Consider the following 12,202-nt stretch of genomic DNA (forward strand, 5'->3'; position numbering starts at 1 on the left):
CGTACTCTTCGTTATTCAGACGACCGTTGCGCGTCCATGAAAATGGGCAGACGACTCTGGACTGTGAAACCATGCACTTCGTCCGTTGGACTTAGTGTCTCGAGTGGTATTGTAGTGTGTTACTCATTTTTACTTAGATAAAGCTTATTATTGCCGCAATTCCTTAGCAGTTACATTTAAAGTAATTAAAAACGTTAAAAATTATCAGCTTAAATACTACTGTATATAGAGATCACTTTAAAGAAATTCGCCTTACCTTAAAGTCGATGTAGCCATTCTTGTCCATATCGAATGTACGAAAGACGTGATCGCAGAATTCTTCCGCATTACCAGATGGGAAGAACATTTTATACATGTCGACAAACTTTTCTGGCGTTAATCTACCATTTGGACAATCTTGCTGTAACGTTACAAAAAGAAGAGATTTGTGAAAATTCATTTTATTACGATCTAAAAATTTATTCTCTACGTACAAACACAGCAAAAAACAGCATCAATGGGTGTGTCGGAAATTTCTGTCGCTTTCATATATGTACTTAATTGATATGCTTGAAGGATATGAGAAATCGTTACAGGTTAAAGTATAAAATCATTTACAATGGTAGAAATTGGCCAATTTTGGACCTGGCTGGTAACGAAGGTTATTTACAGGATCTAGAGGCGGACATTTTAATAATGTCAAGATAAAATGTAACATCTAGACATTTGCCTAGGTATAGATGTTCACGGCCTGGAAATCAAATACTTGGCGTGGCCAAGCAAGGTCAAGGTGTCGATGAATACGAATTATTTAACAACTAAAAATAATGAAAGTGTATTCATATTCGCTGAGTTTTGAATTGACAAATTATCTGAAAGTTTGTGAGTGGAAAGGTATCGGTGTCGATGAATGATCTTAGAATTATTTTCAAACGCAATATAATGAAAATGTACTCATATTGTCAGAGTTTTAAATTGGCAAATTATTTGAATGCCTGCGAGAGGGAAGGTATGCGTATTGATGATCTGAGAATACCTTGCCTGGCCACGCCAAGTATTTGACTTCCAGCGGACATCTAGGCAAATGTCTAGATGTTACATTTTATCTTCACATTATTAAAATGTCACACACACATTACAAAGCACCTTTATGTACTTACAGCTCAAATTGATTTCACATCTTTTTTTATATTGTAATTATTAATATCTTCTATTTTTTTGTGATTTATTTTATAATACTCTTTTCCGCCCTTGACTTTTTCATGTACTTGGCGTAATTTTTTACTTTTTCGAAGTTTTTTTATGGGGATATGTTTCTACAGGTCTTAAGAAATCCGAAATGCATAATTATTTACCCTGGAGGCAATGGAAAAGTTATAAATAATAAGCGTAAAGTTCGGAACGTTCGTCATTAGTACCTAAATCTCACCTGATTAATCATCATTGCTTCTTCGGATGATAATCCATTAGCAAAATAATTATTCAAGAAATCAGCTGGTAAATTCATCGTAGGGTGGTGCCGAGCATATCCGAAAAGCCATAAAATTGTTGTTACGCAGGAGCAACAACAGACAACTTTTTCGCCATCTTCATATTCACAACATGAGACAATGTTTCAATTAAATATTTGCCAGAAAAATAATAATAATGTTAAAAAACACCGTTTTAGTTAATGTTACATTGTGTAACGCCATAATGACCGAGTAGGTATACCAGCGTCGAAATTCAAGTTCCATTTTTTTTTCCTCATTTATTGTTACTGTCCTAGAGTCTAGCGTTTGTTATTGTAATATAACATTCCTTTATAAAAGAACTTAATATGATAGGTTTCAATTAGTTTACGCTTATTATTTATAACATTTCCATCACCTTCAGGGTAAATAATTATGCATTACGGATTCCTTAAGACCTGCAGAAACATCCTGTAAAAAACCTTCGTTGCCAGCCAGGTCCAAAATTGGCAAATTTCTATCATTGTCCTTTCATAAGAAGTAAAATATTTTTTATAAAATTTCATAGAATTGTAGATGTTCGCGGGCAGAGTGAAGTTGTAGTTCTGCATAATATATAGATATCAAATGGGTAATGGGGGCGATAACAGCTACCTGTGACTTCTATACATTTTCAGGGAAACGTTGTAGCCAGCGAAGGCCAGTTCGAGCCATTTGGGAGCCCGGGTTTCATGATGTTTACCATAGCCGCGCGGAAGGGTAGTTCGAAAGCCAATGATAATGCGGGCGCGCCACGGATAGGGAAAACTGTAGTAGTGTGCGGTGCAGCCAGCCCCGTACGATAGGTTTGAATGACTGGGATTCTTGGGGGCCCCAGTGATCGCTGCCACTGGGGCTTCTAAGAGGGCCAGTTATTTCAGCCTAGGGCAGGCCTGCCCTTTAGGGTGTAAATACTTCCTCAAGTTCTGGGACCCGGGCAAAAACCGAGGGCTGAACTGTTACCTTGCTAATCGTTGCGTGGGTTTTGGGATAACTGCAAGAGTGTGTGTGCGCCCATACGCGTGAGGCCTAGCTATATAGACTCGTGCAGTTCTCCCACAGGCCATGCTGTGGTTAGCAACGTAACAATTCCGCGCTCGGCTGTTGCCCGAGTCGTTTCGTTGCGTTTCGTTTGTTTGTGTGTCGGGGTGGCGTGATGCGCAGAGGCCACAAAGGGAGAGACATGTCCTAACGGACTTGCATTACCAAGACCATCTCCTTAACCCGACGGGGTGGTTCCCTCGCTCTCTGACATCACGTCGGCTTTTTATAGGCCCGGGCTACTCGTTTGCCGCATGCCGACAGAGAGGTCTAACTCGCGAGTCCGCTTGTCATGGAGGATGCACCGATCTATCCTAGCTTCGAACAGGGTCTGGGTTAGGTCCTACACGCATCCTCTCAAGCGAGTGTACGGGTCATAGGCCGTTTCCTGCGTCGTTGCTCTATAGCTAACTCAGTCTTGCGGGACTGTCCTAAGCGTTGACGTTAACCTAGGACCAGATATTCCGGTGCCGTACCCAAGTTAGTTCCCTCGCATAATGCGTCACCCAGTGCCACTAATCCTAAGCGTGCGCAAGCTTGCTCGTCGTTCGCCGACGTCAGTCGGTGACGACTAACCGTGGGTCCTTGATTTGTACACGTGCTGCTATCGAGCGTTCGGGTCGTCGAGTTTTCGCTCCGAGATGCGTGATGTTCCCTGCCCCACCTATCTCGCGGTAGCGAATTTTACGTTTGCCGGGAGGGGCCCCCCGCTTCCCGGGGCCCTGGTTGCAGATGCCCAGGATCGTGGCAGGTTGACTATTCTCATTGAGGATCGAGAGAACCCCTCCATGGCCTTCCTTACTCCTCTCCTATTCTTGCGAAGCTGTACTGGGTTTTTGCCCGTCCCTCAACCCCCTTCCCATTCTTTAGTCTACTTCCTTCTACGCTGTACCTATTGAAACGGCCCAGCCGACTTCGCCGAAGTTCTCGGTATCGGGAACATCGGGCTCGCGGCCGGTGGCTAGCGCCCGAGAAAGGCACTGCTCCTCCCTTCTACCCCTCTCATCTTCGCGCTTGTGGCCTATCGCCACCCCGAGTCCCGTGTCGCGGTTCGCGTGCGCGTTCTCGCGTGGGTTTGCGGTGCCTTTTCCTCCCTGTTCCTATTTGATTCGCGATCGTGGTGCTGGGGCGGCTGTCATCTTACCTGCGAATTTTCGTCGCACCTCTCGCCTCGCCCTTTTAGCCGTGGGTCTGGCGTGGATGCTTCGATCCTCCGTCGCCCACAACAGTCGTCTGTTCAATTGTTGCCCGATCGTGTTTAGTCGCGAATTTAGGAATGTTATTATTTGTAGCTAATGTTTGATCCTTGGTTGTTGCGCTCGTCCCCTCTTGAGAGGGAGTGCGGTGGTGTTTGACCAGAACCACCATGGGACCGGAGTGTGTCAGTCCCGTATTTAATTTAGGTCTATAATGTTACCATTTCGGTGGTTTGTCTTAGTTGTGGATGATTGACTGTTATGAAGACCCATCGTGACCCCTTTGGGGGTCCTTGTCTGCGAACTTCGCGAGATGCATAGAGGGCGGTGGGGCGTGACGCATGGAGTCCTGTCCGACGTCGGTAACGACTAACCACAGATGTTAGGTGTTGTGCGCGTCCTCGGACACCACGGTTCCATAGGCCGAGGAGCTCAGGGCTCCTTCCACAGCGCGACATCGTTGTTCCCCGGTTCCTGAGCCGAGATTTACAAAGTTAATCGGGTCCATGCCCACTGTGCCCGGGTCCCAGAACTTGAGGAGGTATTTGCATCCTAAGGGCAGGCCCGGCCTAGGGGTACGAGCCTCCCCAGGGAAGTCCCCGAGTCTTCGAGGAATCGGTGCGGAGTATGCATCAACATCATGCGCGTGAGGGGGGGGGGGCAAGCGGACGAATCGCTAGCTTGCTCCCGCATCAAGTCCTCCTCCTCAGGCGCGCTACTCCGCATCCGAGGACGACCACCGTGGAGTTTTAGTGGGTGCAAGCCCCACATAACCCCTGACCCTCCCCCGAGGGTTAGGGGTATCCGTTAGGGATTTCTCCACGAAAAAAAGGGGGTACGAGCCTGCACCGCACGCTACTACTTATACTCCTACAGTTATCCCTATCCGTGGCGCGCCCACGTTATCATTGGCTGTCGAGCTCCCCTTCCACGCGGCTATGGTAAACATCATGAAGCCCGGGCTCCCAAATGGCTCGAACTGGCCTTCGCTGCCGTACGCGGTCACGCATGTGAAAGGCATTTCGCAAAATTTTTCGAGAATGCTGGATGAAAATTTGAGTTCATTATTCGTCATTATATTATATTTTCTTTTCGTAAATACATTTGAATTTATATAGTAAACAGTACTTTATTATTATTTTTCTGTATTTCAATCGATCTTTCTATTCTTTGGAAGAAAAGTACAAAAATATGCAAACATAATAATCATTCTGTTTGTGTCTTTCTTGCATATAAAATTTTTTTGAATAGTGGATGGCATTCAATAAATTCCAACACGGTGAAATTCTTTTTCTTACCAACACTATACCAAATAGAGAAGATGTTAGGTTGCTGTTGAAGTAGTTGCAAGGTGATAAATATTTTAGATGTATGCAATAAAATTTCTTATTGATAAGAAAGTACTCATTACATTAAAACTCGATTGGTCACAATGCATGACTACGTAGAGACGAACCCCTATTAGCTTTTTTCTCCATAGTTTCTGAAAAAATCAGGAAAAACGATTTTCCAGCGCCTGCTTATCAACAGCGTTAAACGTTTCGTAGAACAAGATTGTGATCGTGTTGATTAAGGCGCGTATGTATGTAGCTAGTCATAGTAAGGTGAGAGTTCGAATATCATTCGTACATGTTCCTACATTCCAACTACCGAAGTAACTTCAAAAGTATTAACTTAAGGAACTACCTACACCTAGGACTAGAAACACCACGAAGAAGTTAGGCATTTTTTTTCATACAAAAAATATTTCATTGCTTATTTTTTAATTTAACAATTTTTATATGCATCATATAATTCGTACATGAATGTAACAATTGTGTAAATTTAATTCGAAAACTAAGAAGATTGAATATGTAACAGCGTTTTTCTCAAAGTGGTATTTTAGAAAGCAGTAACCAATATTTCTCGAGAACTAGTGGACCGATTCTACTGGACTAGTGATTTTTTTTTTTTAAGTACAACTTTCTTTTTCTTTTGGCAGTGTAATAGAGCATAAAAACTGAACAATTTTTGTATTTAAAGTTTTGTTCTATCTCATACCATTACGAGGTCATATTAAAGAAACGAAAAAACACGATAACTTTAAAGGCTGATTCACCTCTTCAGAGTGAATTTCCGTAGAAAAAATAGTTGCTCCTTGCATACTCCAATATGCTCTACATTCACACGAAGTTTCATTAAAATCTGAATTTTCGGATTGGGAATTTCTTCTTGCGGGTATGTACATTTAAGTCAGTTTAATAATAAAATTGTAGTTATATTGAGAGAACTGTAACTCGGTCATGAGCAATTTAAACCCTTTTAGACTTGCCACACCCATCGTTTTATCAGATGCACCTTTATGTGATGTCATTCGTCTTGGGCTTTTAAAACAGATAATGTTGACCTCGTTACCATTTTACCAATACTGTTTCTGAAACCTTGGAAGCCGCACACAATAAAGCGGTGAAGAATCATTTATTTCAAAAGCTTGTAGTGTAAATTAAGGGGCGAATGAAAAAATATCGAAGGTAACGGTTGATTATTAGTTTAATTAGTTTGAAACTATTCCTGTTTAAGAAACCAATTAATTAATGCTATCTGCTCCATAAAATCCAACGAAAATTTATGCACTGCCGGGTAATGTGAATTATATTTGCTGTCTGAATGGTTAAACAGCAGATAAACAAACTATAGTAACCATTAGTACCTATTTTTAAAGAATCAGGTTTACATACTATTAATTATGATTAATATCGATCTTCGAAATATCTTTTTTCAGTCTTCACTTGTAATTCAAAATAAATAGTGAACAAAGATTTCAATCATAATTAGGGAGTATACCAGGTGAGGGGGGGGGGTCAAAATAATAGGATTCTACACAAATGGTGTACTAGGTAGTAGGTTTTAGCAACATAAAATTCAGGAGCGTGTGAAGTCAGTCAAAATAAGAAAAAAATCATATATAAACATTCATTATTACCAAGTAACAACAAGGGATTTTATTAACAGAATTGAAATTCTCTGCCCAAAATTGAAAAAAGAATAAAGAAATGTCGAAATGGCATTTACGGTCGTGTCAACCGGAATTGATGAGCGAAAAGCGCTCAAGAGTTTCCATCAACCGAAATTGGTAAGAAAATTTCTTTCAAACTTGCGGTCAACCAAAATTTTTGAGAGATAGAAATATGGTCAACCGAAATTCTTGACAGATAGAAATACGGTCACTTGTGCGAGCATTTGTTACAATCACGATCGCGATCCGCAAGTCTTGGCTAAAATTCGTAGATTATTTAAATGTTTTTGTTTATCACATTTGTAACCTGACCAATAATTAAAATACATAGTATACATAAAATAACTGTATAAAATTTATAATAAAATTAGTAATCGTGGTAACGTAGGTATAAAATTCTCACATTTGGATTTTTGATGGGAAATAATTTTGACATACGTTATAGAAACAGATAAAAATTGGGACGTCGTCAGATGTTTCGGTGTGCAATTTGTTATTTAATCTATTGTTAAATGTATTTACATTTTGCCACATTACTATCTTTTGCATTTTTTCCACACTTGGAGATACGTTTGAAATCAACAAATGAAAAATTGTATTTTAAATCTTTTTGTTGTTATTTATATTTAAAAAATAACTTAGGAAAAGTGACATTATTTTATGTAAAGATATAATACATTGATTCAAAATAATATTTTATTTAAATTAATGGTGCAGAAAAGGTGTCTCGGCACCGATTCCAATGATTTCTGAATATGTTGTCGGGAACATGATTCTAAGCAACTTTTCCCTATACATATAACCGCTGCTTGGCTTTAGTTTTCGAGATATTCAAAAAATTCTGATCGGTATTTGGGTGGAGCTAGATTTGCTTGAGAGATAAAAGCTAAATAAAAGCTTGTAAAAAAAATATGTTGCGGATGCGCACCATCCACGAGTTGCTGGTCCAAATCTTCGTGCCCATAAATTTCTGAAACACACCACTGAACAAATCTAGCCCCAACCAACTACCGATCAGTTTTTTGTGAATATCTCGAAACCGAGCCGAGCGGTGGTTTTATGTATAAAGAAAATTTGTTCAAAACGTTGACGTTGACAAAATATTTTAAGGTCATCGAAATCGGCGAGTGCTGCCCTTTTGCAAATAATTACCTCACTTGTATCATAAATTTTGCCACACCCTGTAAGCAATGCCCTGTCATTTCCTACGGACTGTATTCTACATACACGCGGACAACTTTATACAGATTTCGAACTTACTATGTATTTTCATGAAACGGACACAGTTTCCTCGCATTGCAGATACTTTAGTTCCATGTTCTACGGAGTGTAAAGAAAAGTAATGACCGCGGCATTCAATGTAGAGGGTGAAGTTTCCATCGTGAAGTGCTCACAGACAACGCAGCGTGATTAGAGGGGCAAAGTAGGGTATGCGCCTAATCGTAAGATCCAGAGCTTACTGTTAAATTTCTACAGCACGGTCTCACGCAATCTGATCAGTGCAGAAACTTTAACAATTGTTTAAAAGAAAACGGTTTTATTTGCAATATATGCTTTTCTTTTAATTTTCTCTTCACCTACCAAGCAACGTAACGCACCTACACACATGGAAACAAAAAGTAATTGTGATTTTGAATTTCAAAATTAGCGCCATAAACCATGAACATTATTTTCTTTACACCCTGTACATGCAGAATAAATTCAATAAACCATCTTCGAGCCAGATGGCAGTTTACCAGAGATGGGTAAAGTCTTTAGCCAAATAAAAAATGTCAAGTAATAAATAAGAGATAAAACATTTTTTCGTCCTGTGTCGATTAAAGATAACCCGGATTTTCTTCTAACCGTATTATCTTATAATCCGGGTTATCTTCATTCGACAAGCAACAGATAAATGGATTTATTCGATGAAAATGTGTTCGACGAATAACGATACTTTTTTTATTAGCTGAGCGTGTTATGTTCAATGTCAGATAAAGTTTTCATCTGTATCTGTGTCTTTATTAGACGGTTTAAGCTCTAGGCATACGTATCAGTTCTGTGCTAGTTACGTGCCGTCAGTGTCAGTGGTAATACACTGCCCGAAATTACCATAAAGCCACCATGTTTATTGATAAAATCTTATACTTATTCCACAGTATTGCTAACTTTGTGTGTCATACCATTTTGAGAGAGTTAGAAACAGCATATAGATCGGTTGGAATAATAGAAGTAACATTTATTTTTAAAAAAACGTAAAAATAGAATTTAACAAGGAACAAAGTGCAAAATTTCTATAAAGCCACTTGCTTTTTAAATAAATAAAATCAAAATTAACAATAGTTTTTTCTTTATTTATATATTAACCCATTAGCTGCCACAATCCCCATTTGGGACTTTTTCAAAAATATCGAATATTTTTAAAACAAAATATAAGTTCAGTATAATTATACTGTTACACAACTTTTTGTGCACATATATATCTTATCCGGAGAAATTTTTTTTTAAAAAATTTGGCAGTTAATGGGTTAATAATTAGTGTAATTGCCATTTCTTCGAATAACATAAAAAAGGATGTTAAATCAAAGTTTGAAGTGTTTGTTTTTCTATAGAAGTGTATGTTTTTCTATAACCACTGCTTCGTGTGTTTCGATGTGTGAACGGCAGCGTTATCGTGTTGATAAATGAAATTATCGTCTTCAATTTCTTCTGTAAATGGTATTAAAAAACCATTTCCAACAATTCTGTGTACGCCACCGAATTCATTTTGTGAGTAATCTTACATATTGGAGTCTTTGTGTTGCCTCTGAATGCAGCCCAAATCCTTAATGAGCCATGTCATGGACCAAAGAATGGAAATATGTTATCTTTTCCGACGAAAAGAAGTTTAATTTAGATGGGCCAGATGGCTATAAATATTACTGACATGACTTGAGGAAGGAGAAAAATGTGGCAATGAGTCGTAACTCCGGTGGTGGCTCTTAAGGGGAGGTTCTGGTCTAGAGCCCAAAAAAATAGGTGATATTTAGGAATTAATTAAAGGAAAACTACTATATATAATTTAATGGGACTTGTTGCATTGTATTAAGGATGTCTTAGATTATAGAAATATATTTTTTGTTTTATAATTAATCATTGCAGACAGCCTTGGGGAGTCGCTAAAGTCAAGGCATCAAAAAATTGATCCAAATCAGTGGGACCTCTATCTCCGAAAGTTATTATCCGATTCGACTGAAACCTTGTTTATTTTGAAGAATATTCGTTTGGCTAGGGGGGGCGCCTAAAAAATTACAAAAATTACATTTTTTTTAGAAAATAACGACACTTCAAGTTTGAAATCACTTTTCCCTGTATTTTTCGTCCTTTCATCGCCTTTGAAAATTATAAATTTTCAACTTTTTGTAATTTTTTTAGCCCCCCCCCCCTAGCCAGAAGTATATTCTTCAAAATAAAAAAAGTTTCAGTCGAATCGGATAATAACTTTTGCAGATACAGGTCCCACCGATTTTGTGAACACTGTTTCGGGAGAAACGCGTTTAAAGTTTTACGTGAGCGCCGAGTGGCCGGTTGTGACCCATGCATTTGCCGCGACTCAAATGCCTATAACTTCGGGAATTTTACGAATTTCAACAAATCCTTTTAAACACGTTTTCCTAAAAGGTTGAACATTCGAAAAATGAAATAAAAAAAAAATCGACATTTAGACCAGAACCTCCCCTTAATAATTTGAGCTGCATTCCGCGGTAACACAAAGACTTCAATATGCATTGATTTTGTCAATTGGCAATTACACTAATTATTAATATAGAAAAAAAGAAAAAACTATTGTTAAATTTTATTTTATTTATTTAAAAAGCAAGTGGCTTTATAGAAATTTCGGACTGTTGCAGCCGAAATCTCGCGATCAGCTGTTCACCGGATTTAAATGTGCGTGCAAGAGCGTGCAAACACGGTGACACACCGTCCGGTAAGACGGTTACGTGGGTCCCACGTTTTTGCCCGGATTCGAGCGCTGCGCGCTTCTTCGAATCCGGCAGTTAGTTCCACGGACACCTTTTGGATAACAACAACACGCTCTCGCACGCACTAACGGCCTTCTCTTTGTCGCCCCGCGGCCCATCAAGTTTTTTGGAACTCCACAAAACGACCCGTCGAGCCACTCGCGCCCAGCGCGTATTGTACATAATTTTGTACAGATCTCTGTTCATATCTCGTGTTTTCTGCGTGTTTTGTGTGTGAGTTGTGTTTGTTCGTGGTCGAGTTCTGTGTGGAGTGTTCGTCCGTTAATGTAAACGACGCCCACTTCGGCCAAAATAAAGTGTCGTATCAGCTGGACTTGGAGTTTGCCGTTTTGGAGTGCATCTCCCTTCCCTGGCCTGACCAGTGGCGATCCACACCCCCTCCTTAGGCATTCGTTTAAACATGCACTTTGTTCCTTGTTAAATTCCATTTTTACGTTTTTTTTTTTTAAATAAATGTTACTTCAATTATTCCAACCGATCTATATGCTGTTTTTTAACTCTCCCAAAATGGTATGACACACAAAGTTATCAATAGTATGGAATAAGTATAAGATTTTATCAATAAACATGGTGGCTTTTTGGTAATTTCAGGCAGTGTAGATCTCGCTTTCTTGTTACGGAATAGAGCAATTCACAATTGTCAGTTCCGTATTCGGACAGTGAAATTGTGGATGTCTCTTCATGCACGTGCCTTCTGTGCCGTCAGTGTCAGTGTTAAAAAATATCGTTTCCTTTCCTTACACTGGAGCAGTTAGAATTTGTATGCGTACATTCGACCTAAAATTCGTTGATTACAATATCCTGGCCTTTCCACTGATGCTGTCTTGAAATCGCTTGAATAGGACCTTTTTATAACCCTGATGGGGTCTCGGTTCGGAACTGCCGAACCACGCGCTTCGGGGATTCTAAACCCTGGAGTCATAAAGACAAATACAATAATAGGCCATTGGCATAATGGAAATGCCAATTTCTATATTTCCTATTAGGTTTTCGTAAAAGTATCACCAATGAATTGCTAGTGTGAGAAAGTACAGTGATCTCTACGACTTATCACACGCGAAATACATGGGCACTTGTTATTATATAATACCGCTATTATAGCTTCAATTATTGGAAACGGTAATTTGTTGTATACCTACACTATACCGTCTGACTTCGAATCAAGAGTTGAAACCGTTCTACAAATAACTGTTTCAAACTGCTCTCTACCGGTTCTTCACCAAACTGTTATGAAGAACCGATATTCTGAATTGTTATAAGCAACCGAAATTCTGACTATATAAGTTAGGCCGAGCGTACACCTTACGAACGATGCAGACGAGCGGCTTGCGGCAGTTTGCCGCCGCGTTTTGGCAGAACATAGATTTATATGAAGCAGTTCACCACGGGTCGCAAATTTGAGCGGCTACCAAGCGGCATGTTTGCGTTCGTTTTGACGAACGCACGTACCGCTTCACCGCGAATGAACGCTGCCGCGAAGCAGTACATTGTTTTATATAC

General features: G+C 39.6%; 1 protein-coding gene and 1 long non-coding RNA gene across 5 annotated transcripts in view; one reads left to right on the forward strand and one right to left on the reverse strand.

The window, feature by feature from the left end:
- LOC143372289 (uncharacterized) overlaps positions 1–12,202 on the forward strand; it is a 228,167-nt gene that overhangs the window by 58,405 nt on the left and 157,560 nt on the right. The window lies entirely within an intron of this gene.
- Positions 1–12,202, reverse strand: part of LOC143372261 (neuronal calcium sensor 2) — a 449,084-nt gene that overhangs the window by 18,425 nt on the left and 418,457 nt on the right. For all 4 annotated transcript variants that reach the window (XM_076818318.1, XM_076818316.1, XM_076818317.1 and 1 more), the window contains one exon: positions 257–400. In XM_076818318.1, coding sequence (XP_076674433.1) covers positions 257–400 — 144 coding nt within the window. The remainder of the gene's footprint in view (positions 1–256; positions 401–12,202) is intronic.

This window comes from Andrena cerasifolii, chromosome 8 (genome assembly GCF_050908995.1).
Source record: "Andrena cerasifolii isolate SP2316 chromosome 8, iyAndCera1_principal, whole genome shotgun sequence".
Lineage (NCBI taxonomy): Eukaryota > Metazoa > Arthropoda > Insecta > Hymenoptera > Andrenidae > Andrena > Andrena cerasifolii.